Consider the following 16,678-nt stretch of genomic DNA (forward strand, 5'->3'; position numbering starts at 1 on the left):
CTTCAAGAGCCTGTTACATTTTTCTATTATTTTTTTTTTAAAGACTAGAACACTACATAAGCTAAACATATGTGTAATTGCAGTAAATATTTCCCACATTCATACCAAGAACAGATCATTTGCCGTCCCATCTTGGAAAATGATTAACAACAATTTGAGGCAAAATGAACTTGTTACCTCCGAATCCTGAATGTTTATATTTTATCTTTGAAAGTTCAGGAGAGCTTAAAGGTCTTGACAGCTTTTATTCAAACTTTGGCTGATTAGATTAAAATATTTGCTCAGGCTAACTTAATTGTAATCCAAACAAAGTTTTAATCTGATTTTGATTATTATAGTTCCACTCTGTTAGATAAGTCAGTCCGAGAGCTCGTCTGGACGGGCACAAGTAACACAGGGCTGGAAGGCCCGCGTGTTGGCCCGTCGGGATTGGCTCCCGGAGGGCTGCAGGGTAGGAAGTTGGGAGGGCGCATTGTGATTGGCTCGTTTTAGCTCCCGCCGTGAAGTGCAGTGGGGATAGGTCGCCATGAAATTTGCTACTTTGAGTTTTGACACAGCTGAGGTTGTTTTAAGTTTGGTTTCTAGGTACAACTCAGAAGAGCAAATCGCAACAGATTAGCTAGACAGGTAACTGAACTAGGGGTCCTGCAGTAACCACTAAGGGTGTAGGACTTGATACACTATTCCATACTCCACTATTAGAACATGACAAATGGTGCTGGAACTGTTCAAGAAAAAGGCTTTTAGCAAAAGCTTGCACAATAGGGATCTGTTTGCTAAAGTGCCCTAAAATAGCACGATTTCAGTACAGATTAATATGAAATGATGCAGCCTGACTAGCAGTACATACATTTGAAGAATGCTGCTACCAGGTTAAGAGCCTCCAGATTGCTCCTGTCCTTACTGAAGACCAGAAATCATTCAAGAAATAATTGAGTCAAGGAGCAACCCAGAGAGTAACAGCCATGATTTCATGCCTTGGTGACTGTGTGTAGGAGGGGGGGGAGGGGGGGCGGCGGCACTCATCTTCCTTAACACTAGCCCACCAGGGAGTTTTACAAGTAAACCTGAATGGGGGCCTTTTTAACTTCTGCTTACTACGCCGGCCCCTTTAAAAATGTTATTGAAACATATGTTTATCAACATTAATACATGCCCAATACAAGCAAACAGAACTACTTTATGTAACGTCCTGTCAGAGTTCTGAACCCAGTCCTGAGGATACACCATGCCAGGCTGGGTTAAGATATCCACTATGCATGACATAAAACTATTAGACCCCTTGCATTATATCAAGCATAGGAAAGAAATAAAAGTTGGATACTTACAACACCTCACTTTATGTCGACCAAGTATAACCCATATGTATTTATAAACAACAAAATCTGTAACTCCTCTAGTACGTTCCACTCCATGTACGTTAAGTTGTAACGAAACAACAAGGCAAGCAGTCCACCAAAGAATCCAACATGAAACAAAAGAAGATCGGCAGACAATAAGGAGATTCAAATCAGGTTTATTCAAGGTGCTCCCAAGAACCATGCCTGATGCATTCCGCCAAACAAGGCGAGTCAACGCTAACAGAAAACCATCGGCCTCTTTTACAAAGCCGCACTAGCGGCCCCGAAGCCCATAGAGATTTAAAGGGCTTCGGGGCCACTGCCGCACAGCTTTGTAAAAGAGGCAGCATGTCTTTCATACACACAGAACACAGATACACCCTCACCCAATACGGAATAAGTAATCACAAACTAAAAAATAGAAATATGTAGATAAAGTTTAAATTGAACCAGCAAGAAGCCAGAAACTGCATATAGTGAAACACACCACAGAAACAACCACACCTAACCCCTTAATACTCTGCAAAATATAAACATAGCAGATGTAAATTTGAGGAAATGCCACATTTTGCTCACTATTGAAAACAAAATCCTTTTTCCTACCTTTATTGGGTGACTGTGCATCCTTTCTTTCTTCCTCTCCTCCAGACCTCATCCCAACCAACATCTCTCTCTGTCCCTCCACCAGTCCAACTTTTTCTTCCTCTCTCCCTGCCCCCCTTTCTTTCTTTCTCTCTCTCCGCCCTCGATTTCTCCCTGCTTCTCACAAGCCTTCCTGCCCGACGTCAATTCTGACGTTCCGGGCCAGCCAATCGCTGCCTGGTTGACCCGGAACTTCCTCCCTCCACGACGTCAGAATCGACGTCGGGGAAGCCGGGAGAAAGCAGACGAGCGTCTGCGGCACGAGGCAGCTGCTCTCCCCTAACGGCCGAGGAGGGAGGCAGGAAAACGGCTGAATTTCGGGGGGCGGCGGCCAAAATTGTCCTTTCCAGAGGGGCCCCGAAGTTTTCCCGCCGCCGCAACTTCCCGTTTCCGAAAGGGCGGAGGACAATGTAGGACTTTAATCCGGAAGTTCGGCCCTGTTTGCTCCCGCCCCTAGGCACGTGCCTCCTGGGCCTACCTTTAATCGGGCCCTGACATTAGGAAAAACCTCCGATGTTAATTGCATTCTTTTTTTCTCTCTCTCTCATTGATACTCATACGTGCATCTGTCTTTATTGATCTGAAATTTTCTAGGCCGGGAATATGACCCCCCTCCAAAGAAATTCTTCTTCTGGTCTTTTTCCGATTTGACATGGCTCTGAGGAATCCTTAGGTGCAATCCAATACCTCTCTGCAGCTGGGACAAAATCCTCTCTCTTTGGGGGGCCATTTTCAGGCTTTGAAAAACTCCTCTGTATCCCCTTACCAAATAATAATAAAGGGCACAGATTAAGCACAGCAAGCTTGTATGTGCTGTCCACTGAGTTATCAAGCAGATCCAGTAAAGGACCAGGAAAATAATTATCTAAATATATAATAGGTTTACAATACATTTAAGCAGCTTGAAATTCCAGCATGAAAGTTTTTCCTCTTGAACAAGATCTGTGTTGAAAGTGCTAATAGCAATATTAGTCTTGCCAGAGCCTAGAAATTGCTACCTGCACAGGACGCTGGGCTAAAGGCAAAGCTATCGCTTAAAACATTGATAGAACAGACGAGGATGTGAATGCGGCCTTTGTGCTATAATCATAAAAGTTAAAAGAATGCTTCAAGTAATATCAACTTTTATGGTACTAATTCTCTCAAATATTTGCACTTGTGATATCTGACCCTCTCCACCTTCATTTTCAATCATCTTGAGCAGAGCAAAAATACTGTCATTTTCATCTTTCACACAATGTCAAGTGCCCCAATTGCTGCATTCATTCAGTGACTTTTCACTACATCTTCTCCAGTTCTACACATTTTTGCAATTCATGACCAAGACTGATTTTCCTATTAAAATGCAGTGTTACTGGCTACATAGAAACCTAGTACCTACATATGGAAGTACAACACAGCAAAAGAAAAACTTTGCAATCTATAAGTTGTAATATTCAACCTAACTAACCAGAACAATAAGCAGCATTCGTTCAGATTTTTAAAGCCATCAGTGTCTTCTGCATTTGCAGTGCCTTGCAAAGGTCCTCATGCTTTTGTACATTTTTCACATTACTTTTTGAATATATCTAATGAAAGATTAGGTTCTTACCTGGATAATCTTCTTTCTATTAATCTTCACAGGAGTCCTTAGGATAGGTGATCAATCCCTAGCCACAAACACAGCTTTGCAGAAGTGGGTGTCGCTCACAGCTTTCAGCACCTCCCTCTTCCCAGTGGAGTATAATGCCCCCTTCATTTCAAAGCAATCAATCTCCATTGGAAAAGAATACAAAAGAGAAACTGGTGGCTGCTTGCCACAGGCAACGTATGCTGACAAAATGGCCATGCAAATCCATCTGACTATAGCAGCCTTGGACATGGGCCATGGTGGGAATACATAAAGGAGACCCCATTGTGGGCCAGGGCTGAACACACATCCAACCTTAAGCTTCCTGATTCTTCTCTTCGCGTGAAACACCACCTCATTTTCAAGTTTTTGGCAGAAGCCATCAAATCCATTACTGGTCTGCCCCAGTGATGTACAAGTTTGTACGCCCTTTGGGAGACCATTCCCCTGGGATTAGAGACTGTCGACTGAGAAAGTCGGCCTGGACATTTTCCACCCCAGCTACAAGGGCTGTGGAAAGAGCTTCTAGATGGATTTCCGCCCATTGGAACAGCATTTGATACTCTGAGTCCAGATGGAAGGGAGCACTTCTGGTGTCTCCTCATCTGTTCACATATACTACTGCTGTGGCGTTGTCTGAGAACACTCTGACTGCTTTCCTCTCCAGGACCATTTCCAGAGTTCTCAACACTAGCCAAATGGCTGAGAACTTCAGATGGTTTATGGACCACCCTTCTGATGAGTCCACTAGTCCTAAACTGAATGGTCCCAGCAATGGGTTCCCCATCTGAACAGGCTAGCATCGGTCATGAGTTACCCATGACATGATTATGAGAGGCATTCCCTTTGACAAGGAATAAAGAATACTAGGCGGCAATAGGTGATTGGAATCTAGACAAAAGATGAAAGTTAAAAGTGTATTAATATTAGACAATACCAATAGAAATTATACCTACATTAAATAGATATGCATGCATAATTTCATAAAAGACATTTCAAAACGCAGATTCTCTTTAAAACAAGCTTATGTATTCTAAAAAGATGCTCCCACAACTTTCTTAGCGGGAGAATGCCGACTCTCAGCTGATGTTAAAGGAACTATGTGTCACCACGCGAGAGATACTATATCAGACGCCTAATGGCAACCAAATATAATTTTACTATCAAAAGGGAGCCCAGAATTATTCAAAAAAGCCCTTAAAAGAATGTTATAAAAATCTTTCAATAAGGCTTTGCCACGAACAAATTGCACTATAACTGAAAAGTGTAATGAACCACTGCATTGTTACTAGTTAAGACATATAAATCTGCACGAGAACACCTTCCAACTACAATACAAAAAGTCTAAAAAAAAGCTAACATTTCAAAATTGCTATTTAGTGCAGTAGGAATTTCTAACTCACTGATTACCTTTTAACAGCTTGTATGTTCAAAGGACGCTCCCACAACTTTCTTTACAGGAAAAACGCCGACTGTCAACTGATGGTAAAGAGCTGCTCATCACTACGTAAAAAATGTGATGACGTTCAGCTGAGAGTTGGCGTCCTCCCGCTAAGAAAGTTGTGGGAAGGTCTTTTTGGAATACATAAGTTGTTTTAAAGGGAATCAGCGTTTTGAAATGCCTTTTATGAAATTATGTATGCATATCTAATGTAGGTATAATTTCTATTGGTATTGTCTAATATTGATACACTTTTAACTTTTCATCTTTTTGTCTAGATTCCAATCACCTATTGCCGCCTAGTATTCTTTATTCAGTGCGGCTGGATTTTAGATTGTTTGGTTTCCTGAGGCAGGAGCACGAAACGTGTTCACGTTGGAATCAAGAAACCAAGCTTTAAATTAAGAAACTTTGAACTTTTTGATTGATTTATAGTTTATTTGGCACTAAGGGGTCCTTTTATCAAGCCGCGCTAACCCTCGCGGCAAGCAAAAAAACTAACGCCTGGTCAATGGAGGCATTAGCAACTAGCGTGGCAGGTGGTTTAACGTGCGGTATTCCGCACGTCAAACCCCCTACCGCGCCTTGATAAAAGGACCCCTAAGTTATGCTTAAAAGTATGAAAGATCTAGCACTGATTGGGTGGCTCAGAAAGAAAGATGCGGCCCTTAAGACACGTCAAAGTGAATCCCCAGATATTCTGGGTCAGTTCTAGGTGGCTCTTCCTGAAGTTGACTATCCAGCCCAACCGTTGTAGAAGATTCACAAGCTGCCACAATGCCTGCTTGCACTCCAGCTTTTGTATGTTTGCACTTTCCTTTTCATGTTATATACCGTGAGGTCTGCATCTCCAGTATGTGCATCTCCAATCTGGCAAAGCTGCAAACAGGAAGTTCCAGGGTATCCACAATGTGCAAATCCCTTTGCATACAGCAGTATAATTTAACACAAATGTGGATTTAATTAGCATATGTATTTCCTCTTCTGCAAAAGCAGCTGAAGATACATTTAAACCTATTAAAATAAACTTTTCAGATATAATTAAATTTTACTATTTTATTAGTGAAAAAAAAAACTACAAGCAGAATCCATAAATAGACATTTTAAAAGCAAGGAAATGATAATGTGGCTTCTAATAACATAGTCATGCACATGCCAGTAACAGGAATATATTAACATCTTTTATTTTGCAAGACAAAGAGCAGGTGTCCAATAAAATTTTCTCCAACACATTTAAGACCTGTGAATTTTGACCAGTTCACAAAACCACCATTGACACTTTAGCATGAAGAAAATAAAAGTTCTAACAGACTTTAAGTTCTAAAGACTTTACAGAGTTTTAAACTTCAAAAGCGTTATACAAGCTGTCTTTCTGGGCAAATGAAAAATATATCGCTCGTATAATACATTAACATTAAAAAAATCACAAGATAATGCTTCAACATACTTGAACAAGCGTTCTATATCTGTCTCCAACAAACAAAGCTAAGGAAATAATGTAACCATCTTTACACAGTAAATTAAGGTTACAGGTCATACACAAGGACAACTGCTTGCGCATTAAAAACTGTTCAGCTCCATTGTCATACTCTAAATGTTGGCTCTTAAACCATCTTCAGATACATACAAGCAAAGGCTATTATATAGTCAGCAATTATTAAATTTTCAATAATTTAAGATACAATAGCTTAAAAAAGTAGACAGAATGATCTTGATAAGGCAGGTGAAAAGTCTCAGTGGAGATAACTCATGGAAGCTACTGCCAAATTTCAAAACCTGTGCCAGACTTTTGCACAACTGTTTTCATTAAAATGAGAAGAAATATCAAGTGTTTTATGTTCCCCCAGCTTATCTTAACTCGGCCAAGTCAAGCAAGGTGTACAAGTCTCTAAAAACCTAGACAACAAAACACTGTGCTTTTCATACCTGCATTCTGTGCCACGATCATCAAGTATTTTACATCCCTTTATATATGCATTTATATATTTCTATGTAATATCATGTCTTACATGAAAACGTAGATACTTGAATTCTAATTTCCAGAATAGCTGCCTGATGGGTGCAATCAAAATGGAAAACCAGAAATATATGCTAACCTGTTGGGAACCGAAAACACAAGAAGTTGAAACCATGGCTATTCAACGGACTAAAAGCTGAATTGGTAACCTGTTCTTTAAATGTTCAGTTCTGACTGAATACTATGCTTGGTCGTTTTCATCAAAGGTTATTTCCCTCCTCATCCCCAAAGAGTCTTAATGGTCAATTAAGTTTCCTAATTAGGCATGTTTATTATCTATGACTACCTAATATATCTAAAGTAAATATTGTTAAGTCTTTCTGAACAGTTGTCCAATTAGTAGATATGAAAAGAAACAAGAGAACCATTAATTAGGAAGATTAGTAAGTTTATGCATCACCTAATTATATCACTATAAATTTACCAGGTATTAGTAAATTTTTTCTGTAAAGGAAACAAATTATATGAATGTTTAAACCAAAATTAATAGTAAGGAAGCAATGGAAAATCAGCACAGTACAATGGGATACTTTCTAGATGAATAGCTAAATTTGGAATGTGTGTCTTAAAAATGTGACCTGAAATCCCCACATTTAATGGTATATTGATACAGAAGCCTTTCATGTTCTAAACACAAATAAGCATATCTACAAAGACATTAAAAAAAAAACAACTTCTCACTTTATTTAATAGGAAGCTAGAATACATTAGGACAATGTGAAAAGCCAAATGCCCTTTTCAGATAAGGTCCATGCTTTGTTTCTTAAGGAAGTAGGAAAGATAAAACACCTTTAAACATGCATTTATGTATCTTAATTTAAAAAACAAATTGACATTTTCATTCCAGATCAAAACACATTCTCAGGATTATTACAAAAGTGTACCTCCTTAAATATTATTCAAACTAGCAAGAACTCTCCATAGTGACACCTAAAAGTTGGACACAAGTGACACTCAACTTTTAAACTGCAAGAAGTAGTGCAGTTTCAAAATCAATATGTTACACGAAAATAGTTGAGTCTATTCAAGTTTGGTTTTTTTTTTCTTTTTCTTTCTTGCCTTTCACAGGTGATTTGAAATTGTTATAATAAGTACATTGTAGTGAGATTTGATAGTATAAAAAGGTGTAAACTTTTAAACACTAATGACAATTCTGATCTGGAATTAAAACACCAGTTGTTAAAAAATATTAAAAATGATAAGTAACATATTGAAGGTGCTTATTCTTTTCCATTAGTTTGTACATTTATTAAATTTGAAGCACACCCATCTTTGAGTTGTTTTCCTTTGTTTTGGTTATTTAGGTGGCAGTCTTCTACTCAATTACTGATGAAGGAAAAATTCCCCAATTTACTGAGCTTTAACTGCAATTAACAACCATCAATAACTGGCTACTGTATAAATGAAAAATCATTGTGTGTTCATTCCCTGTTCTGGACATTACTTGTCAAGTACATGTTACTTTTGTGTACAGATCACTTACAAACCCAAATTGGCTTTTATATAAAAGCAAAACATATCTGTGTGGCATTTCTGAACCTTTGCACAAAATAAATGAGCAAGTATGTTTGACCAATTTATCCTCCTCAACAGCATTAAACAAAAAAGTGTTATATTCACCAAAGAACTCGCTGCACATGCCACATCCAAATAGTTGAAGTATGTAGTTACAAAGTACAAAGTTGCAATGATAAAGCTAACAGATGTACAGCACACATTAAAGTATACATTATACTCCTGAAATAGGTTCAATAAAATCAGCTAACCAGGTAATAAGTATAGAAACCCAACCAGGTCGTGCATGTGCAAGACTGATGGGTTGAAGCTAGGACTTAAATGGGAAACCAGGGTGGCAAGGGGACCCCCTCTGGGGATTCAGACAGGTCTTGACCTGTTTGGGCCGCCGCGGGAGCGGACTGCTGGGCAGGATGGACCTGTGGTCTGACCCAGCGGAGGCACTTCTTATGTTCTTATGTATCATGAGGACGTACTTTCCATGCATTCTTTACATTTTAAGATTATTGTAGGCTCATAAAAGCAAAAACTGTAGCATTCCTGTCCACTGTATACTTTAAAGAATTTGCTTCAAGTTCTCTGTACTAGCTTTAAAGAGTTAAAGCAAAGTAAGAACCAAATGGCTACTGAAAATTCAACTGGTAATATTTCCTTTATTGCCAACTTAAAGAAATGCCCATTTTAGCTGAAGGATTAAAACCTGCATGGAAGTCTCCCTCCCCTCAGCTCTAACCACTTAAGGGTGAAAGGGTATCACATATAATGAAAGCAAACCCAAAACATACATTGGTGCTCTCAAATAAAATCTGGGGAAAGTGGACAGAAAGGAGAAATTCGTTCTTACCTGCTAATTTTCTCTCTTTTAGTCCCTCTAGACTGGCAATGACAGATGGGTTTACATTCCTCTACCACCAGGTGGAGACTGAGAACAAAGTGAATTCAGACAATAGTACAAGTGGGCTATGCAGTCCCTCTGACACAATCCTCGAATAGCCAAGCAGGAAGCCTACCCACAGAGCTCCCAGTCCACCAACTAAACCAGAAATGAATGCTAGGAACCTCCCTCCCCAAATACTGTTCTATATTAAAATCTGACAAACTACTGCTGGGAGGATCCTTTGCCAGTCTGGAGGGACTAAAAGAAAATTAGCAGGTAAGAACTAATTTCTCCTCTATCGTCCCTCTAGACCAGCACCGTTGGATGGGAAGTACCAAAGTAGTGACCATCACGGGTGGGTTCCCAAAAGGCCAAACTGGAGCACACATTCCCCAAAAACCACATCCTGTTGCACTTGGACATCTACCCGAAAGTGACACACAAAGGTAAGAGCAATGACCAAACTGCCGCCCTGCAAATATCCACAGGAGACACCAAAGAACACTCTGCTTAAGAGGCTGCTTGCCCCCTCATGGAATGAGCTTTAAGAAAACTCTGGTACCAACTTTTTCTTGAATAGATATGCTGAAACAATTGCCTCCTTAATCCAGCGTGTGACTGTGGCCTTTGAAGCTGCTCCCCCCCCCCCTTCGACAGCCACCAAACAGAACAAAGAGATGATCTGAACACCGAAACTATGAGTCCATTTCACATACATCCAGAGAACTCTCTGGACATCCAACTTACGCAACTGTTTTTGTTCCAATACTGTTACGATCCCCCAACACAGGACGGGAAACAGCCTGATTAATGTGAAAAGAGGACACCACTTTGGGAAGGAAGTGGATGCAGCAATATATGCTCCCTAGAAAACTCCAGGAAGGGAGCTCAACAAGAAAACATCTGTAACTCCGAAATACGCCACACCACTGCAAAATTGCAAAGCAAAGGAATTGCTGGTGAGCCTCACGAATCTGAACATGGAAATACACCTCTGTCAGGTCGAGGAATGAGAGAAACTCCCCGGATGGAACTGTGAAGACCATGAACCACAAAGTCTTCATATGAAAAGAGGGAACCCGGAGTGCCCAATTGTCCCATCTGAGGTCTAAGAAGGGCTGGAAGGAGCTTCTTCAGAACCACAAAATAAATGGAATACTGGTGTGCACCTCGCTGAGGGGGGCACAAAATAAATGGAATACTGACCGGTGTGCATATCGCTGGGGGGGGCACTGGGACCACTGCCTTGAGCTGCAGTAGCCTCTGAAGAGTGACAAAAAGCCCACCACTTCTAGGCTGCCCAACAAGGAGACTGAATGAACACATCTGCCAGAGGCTGATTGAATTCTAGAGAATAATCATCTCAGATCACCTCTAGCGCCCACTGTTTCATGATCTGGGTCCACCCCTGGTAAAACTCTCTCAACCTTGCACCTACCGGCACCAGAGAGAGAACCTTCATTGAGCGAGGCAAGGAGGAGGAAAGGCCTCCTGTCTCTTGACCTCCCCGGCATGCATCTCAAAAAGACTGCATTCGCTGAAAATAGCGTCCTCTGGGAACTGAAGAGACCCTGCCAGGCCAACAATAGCAAAACTCTCTCAGATGCCCTCGGGTCAAACCGCCTTAGCTTAAGGGTCAAGGCCTATCTTCCGGTAGCCAAGGCACCTTGGAGTCGTCCAAGCTCTTTACCAACTTGTTATACTCTTCCCCAAATAAAAAGGAACCTCTGAAGGGAAAATGGATGAGTTTAGACTTGGAGGCCAAATCCGCAAAACAGCTGTGAAGCCATAGTCTTAGCTGAGGCTTGCAACAAGTCATATATGGTGTCCGAAAGATAAGATGTCCCCCATCTCTACCTTAGCCATCTCTACCTTACCTGATCAACTAGAGACCAAACGTCTGGCTCCCTATTCAAAACATGTTCAGCCCAATGAAAACAGGCTTAAGCCACCAAGCCACTACATATGGCTGCCTGCACTGCTAGGGCTGCTACATCAAAACTATTTTAAGTAGAGACCATCTGACGATTCTGCGGATTCTTGAGAGCAGAACCGCCATCAACAGGGACTGTATTCTTAGTGATGGCAGGAACCACTGCATCCACTACCAGCGGCCATAAAGATTCCTTGTTAACCTCGGAGTTAGGATACTGATGCACCATGGACCAGGCCATCTGAAAATGAGCATACAGTGCCTTCCATTGCATCTGCATCACATCCCAGATATCCTGATGCATAGGGAAGGACTTGGAAACAGCCTGAATCCCTTCTAAGAGTGAATCAACTACTGGTGGCACTTCTTTTTTCCCCTTCTTCAAAATGCAACACCAACATCACCTGGTCAATGAGCTCTTGCAGCTACTCTTTGTGCAAAATGCGGACAACTGAAGAGTCCTTCCCCACTAGCAACTCTGCCATCCAACTGTCAGCCTCCTGCCAGGAAGAAAGCTCCTCATCGGAGCCCAAGTCCTCATCCAACCACTCTTCCTCCTCCCAGGACAAGCGCTGGTGTTTAGGAGGGGGGAGAAGAGAAGACCCAGGCCCCAAGGGAGACTTAAGACACACCAGAAGCCCCTAAATCTAAAGTTGGAGGAATTCCAGCAGAGTGCATATAAAAAGCCCAAACATGGATAAAAAGAAGTCTGTGGAAAATGCTACAGAACTCACAGTTGGGAGAGAAGAGTGATCATCTTTTGCAGCAGCCCACACCAGATGGGGAGGAAGCTCAGAGATTGATTCCTCAGCGGCCAAAGACAACCCTATAGTCAATGGGGAATCTCTGTGAACTGATGTCGTAGCAGGAGAACCCTCACTGCCCAACACTGCGGTCGAAAGGGCATCCCCACGGTTCAAGGATTCCGTCACTGAAGAGGCAGCTTGCTGACTCACAGCCACTGAACAAAACTTGCAAATGCAGCTGCATCCATCCCGTGAAGTAAACAAACTACGCACTTCTTAGGATGATTCTCGCTCATCACCACACACTGGTGGTTCACAAGGTCCCAAAAAACCCCAACCCCTTGTAGGGAAAAACCTGGGCTACACAGCAAACCAAAATAAAAATCAAAAATCCGGCTGCTCTGCCTGCCTTAAATACACTTATCTTAGGCCCTTTTTTTTTTTTTTTATAACTTAGCTAGTTACTGAATGAAGAGCAGGCAACCACTGGCTCTCATGTGTCCATATCCAAAGGCAGCGAGCTAACAGCTGAGGCACCTCTAAAGTCAAGGGTGAGTGACTCAGCCACCCAAGTGCAACACCCCTGAGGCTATAGAGCCCCCATGTCCATCTGGCAAAAGCCTTCCTCCACCCAAAAAAAAAATGCTAATAAACAATTTCAACTAACCCAGACTGGGGCTGCGTAGACTTACTACCTCCACCTGCTGGAGACTGAGAACAGACAGATGTCAGAGGGACTTCACAGCTCACTTGTACTATTGTCTGAATATAGTTTGTTCTTAGTTTCTGCTAGCAGAGGAACATAAACCCATCTGGTCTGTGTCAGTCTGGAGGGATGCTAAAGAAGAAAATATATTGGCATCTTCAAAATAATTGAAAGTTAAAAGGAAAAGGACCAAATAGAACCTTATTCATTGATCAGTTACCATTATTGAGCATACCTTCATACCTTGCAGCAATAAATCCCAAAGATCAGTTATTTAGAAATGCACCGATGATGCCAACTAAACAGGCTCATAAGCAAGTGGAAGTGCATGACACAAAACCAAGCACTTTCATTCCTTGTTGCATCCTATTCTGAAGAACTACTATAATGCAACTATTCTAGCAAAATGAATACTATAATGACATATTCTAGAGACTGACTAAAAAAAAAAAAAAAGTGAATACCAATGGACCAATAATCCACAAAGACTCAGCATAGCTTTAGCACACTACAGTAGGGAAATGCATTTATTCTACCTTTACATAACCCATTCATAAATTTAACATTTCTTTGGTGTGCTCCAAATTACGTAGTAGTTATCCTGGCAAAACTCTCTAAATACACAAACTACGTGTGTTTTATTGAAGGGTTTCCTAAACTTTGTAAAATATTATTGGGATACATTTGTTGCGGCACAGATGAAACATTTTAATACAGCAGACACTTGTCACTTAGATTGCAATACTGTGAAAAGTAACTGGCTGGACCAGAGCAGCATTACGATGCAGCATGCTAGTGACTGGATACAGACAAATTTTTAGGTTCTACTGTTCCCCTAGGTGCTGTTGATGCCATACTGCCAGTCTTCCTACTCACACAATCTGACCCCAATTCCCACTACAGAACTCTGATCCCAGTCATTATCTTCCCCACAGGATCTTCGGTTCTATTTCAAACAATCTCAATCCTTGACCGCTGATCCCCTCCAACCACCATCCTTCCTCTCCTCCACAGGCCTCAGGGTTCTGGTAATGCTATTTACATAAAGCACTACACTAAGTCAGCATGCTCACAGATGCCACAAGTTTTTTGTTCAGGAGATTTAGCCTGTGACCATGTAGACAGAGCCCTCGTGCCATCTCCTAATGACAATGCTGCTGCTTATGAATTAAGGTGTGCAGATCAGAAGTCTTATCAGGGCAGAAGTGTGGGTACCAGATAAACTTGAAGTCCATAGTGCATGTACTTTGACATTACTAGACTTTTGATACTCTAGGCATAGGCCTAGCAGATCATGTCACAGATTCCAAGTCTAGCAGTACAGCAACAAACATACCATGCGTTAGTACGGTATTTCCCCACATATAGGCCACCCCTATGTATAGGCTGCAGGAAATGCCGATTTGGGTTTTAAAAACTCTTAGATAAGCTGCCCCATGTTACTAGCCATGGCTTATCTAAGAGCTTTAAAAACCTAAATCGGCCTATACAATGGGGCGGCCTATACCAGTACATAAAGGCAATGTCACATTGCTGGGCAGGAATGGAGTGGGACATGGGGGCGGCTTCAGCAGTGGGTCATTCCTTGGTGGAAAAGAAATGTGATGGGGAGAGTGGGAACCGCCCAGTACAGGAGCGTGAGTGGCCTGCGCTCTCTCGGAGCCCAGCCCGCTTGGGAAATCATCTCCTCTCCTCCCAGTGGCGCATGAGCGGCCTGTGTGCTGAGTCCAGCCCGCCCGGGGCATCATCTTCTCCCCCCCAATACCTTCTCTATGCTGGCTGCCTCCATCAAACACGCTGTACAGGGCGCGGGGCGAGCCTGAGATCGCAAACATCGTTCCAGCCCTGCACAGTGTGTTTGGCAGAGGCAGGCGTGGCGGTCCACAAGGTAATTTCCAGCGAGGGAGCTATTTATGGGGGGGGGGGGGGTGATGCTCTATTGCTCCAAGACTGCCCCATTTAAGCAAGCTGCGCCCACTAGGCCAGTTTGCAAAATCTATGTATCAGCTGCGGCCTATATATGGAGAAATATGGTACTATGGGTCAGTGATTAGGTATTACACTGAAAGACTATGGCTGCCATTATAAATTATTCTAAGAACACACAAACGTAGTAGACTAGAGACTCCTTCAGTGCTGAAGTCATATCCTCCATAAATATAAAAAGAATTGACAAAAATTATGTTGAAACAAAGCAGCCTTGCAATGATTTTACTTTCTTCTGATGTAGGTTATGAAGCACAGAAATTGCTGCACAGTGTGTGTTTTGTGTGCAGCTCTGGAAAATGGATTCACTCAGCAAACTGTAAAGTTGCATACCTGCAACTGACATTTCTAACGGATTGCAAGATATGTCAGTCACACACTGGAGAAGCTTCACAACCAGACTGGAAAAGTGAAAATAGAGAGCGCCAAGGGACATCCGATTTGCTGCATGGCTAAAGTGAGGCTGAGAAGGTCTTGTGATACAGGTATCTACACAGTACTGGCCATGCATGTTGAGAAAAGCCTTCTGAGCTTTTCCAACTTTAACTAGGCTTGTTTTATTTGTTAAATCTTATATTTATATTTTTATACTGCCACATATGAAAAAACCCCAAACAGAAATAGAAATATACATAGTCAATAACATTGACTACCTGTGGGATCGACTTAAATTTGCTTGTCCATGGAGAATAAAGTTATGTGAAATTGATCACAAACCATATCAATGTCAAAAGTGTAATCATGCCTTATTATGGATGTTTGAAATTCAAAACCATTGCAATTGCTTATGAAAGATCAACTACAAGTTCTTTCCCATTAATGATTGTTCAAAGTCAGACTGAATGGCTTTAAAACGAATGCATTATCAGTAGACACTGCCTTGGAACAAGCTTGTAATTTGATATCACATTTTGATCTTTAATATTCTCTAGTATATTAGCGAAAAGACAATAGAAAAACACAAGTACTCTGTACATCTTTGCCTGAAATATGTATTTCAGACAAGATTCTGTTTCAGTACTGCCATATAAGGGACTGATTTACATAAGGTATATGTTAAATGAAGGTTTCACTTCACAGTGTATCAAGCACCAGTGTGTTTCTTATGTATTGGTTTCAAATAACCCTCTCTCTATATTTATACAGATATATAAAAATTGATAGCATATAATATAGCTGCAAAAAAGAAGAAAAATTACAATTAGAAAAAAAGATGAAGTTTGTGAAGGCAATAAATAAAATTAAAAAGTAACAAAAACCAGTTATAATGTACATGGAAACTGTGCACAGCAAATCTGTATAAAAAGTAGATTCAGGCGAACATCCAAATATAAATGATTGTTAGGAAAATCATATAAAACAATGGAATACATAAAAGTGTCAGGAGTAATAGTCGGGGTGAGAAATTCCTTAGCGGCCAGATGCCCATGACAAAAGCAGAATGGTCCTGGATATCATCAGTAAGTAGTTGATGTCCAAGAAAATATATTTATGAGCACAAAAAAAAAAATCTCCAATAGAACAAGCAGCTTGGGCAGATGGGGAGTTTGAAATTTCAGACCCCGATTCATAGTTTCCATTATTCCATGTGCAATTTTCAGAAAGATTCATCATTTACTGCTGACATGTCGCCTTTTGGCGTTGAGGAACGGGACGAGCCCTTGTCTGTGCACTCAGATCCAGAGCTGCTCTGGTTCTGCTGTTCTGAACCCGTGCTGGAGGTCACTGTAGAAGATGATGTAGAAGAGGAACGAGTCTTTTCCTTAAAGTCTGTGATAATTACTGTGACATTCCCCACTGTTACTGCCAGCTGTTGTGCAGTACTTCTGTCCACATTTTTCAGTCGAGGTCTACAAAAAAGGAGAA

General features: G+C 41.3%; 2 protein-coding genes across 3 annotated transcripts in view; both read right to left on the reverse strand.

Annotated features, from left to right (window-relative positions):
* PROK2 (prokineticin 2) overlaps positions 1-3,481 on the reverse strand; it is a 79,305-nt gene extending 75,824 nt beyond the window's left edge. Inside the window, exon 1 of the mRNA XM_033925799.1 lies at positions 3,433-3,481. Within this exon, the coding sequence (XP_033781690.1) occupies positions 3,433-3,450 (18 nt within the window). The 5' untranslated portion in view covers positions 3,451-3,481. The remainder of the gene's footprint in view (positions 1-3,432) is intronic.
* Positions 3,482-6,191: 2,710 nt separating this feature from the next.
* The window catches only part of RYBP (RING1 and YY1 binding protein), a 37,842-nt gene continuing 27,355 nt past the window's right edge, over positions 6,192-16,678 (reverse strand). For both annotated transcript variants that reach the window (XM_033926145.1, XM_033926146.1), the window contains one exon: positions 6,192-16,662. In XM_033926145.1, the coding sequence (XP_033782036.1) occupies positions 16,410-16,662 (253 nt within the window). In that variant the 3' untranslated portion in view covers positions 6,192-16,409. The remainder of the gene's footprint in view (positions 16,663-16,678) is intronic.

The sequence above is a fragment of the Geotrypetes seraphini genome, chromosome 17, assembly GCF_902459505.1.
Source record: "Geotrypetes seraphini chromosome 17, aGeoSer1.1, whole genome shotgun sequence".
In the NCBI taxonomy this organism is placed as follows: domain Eukaryota; kingdom Metazoa; phylum Chordata; class Amphibia; order Gymnophiona; family Dermophiidae; genus Geotrypetes; species Geotrypetes seraphini.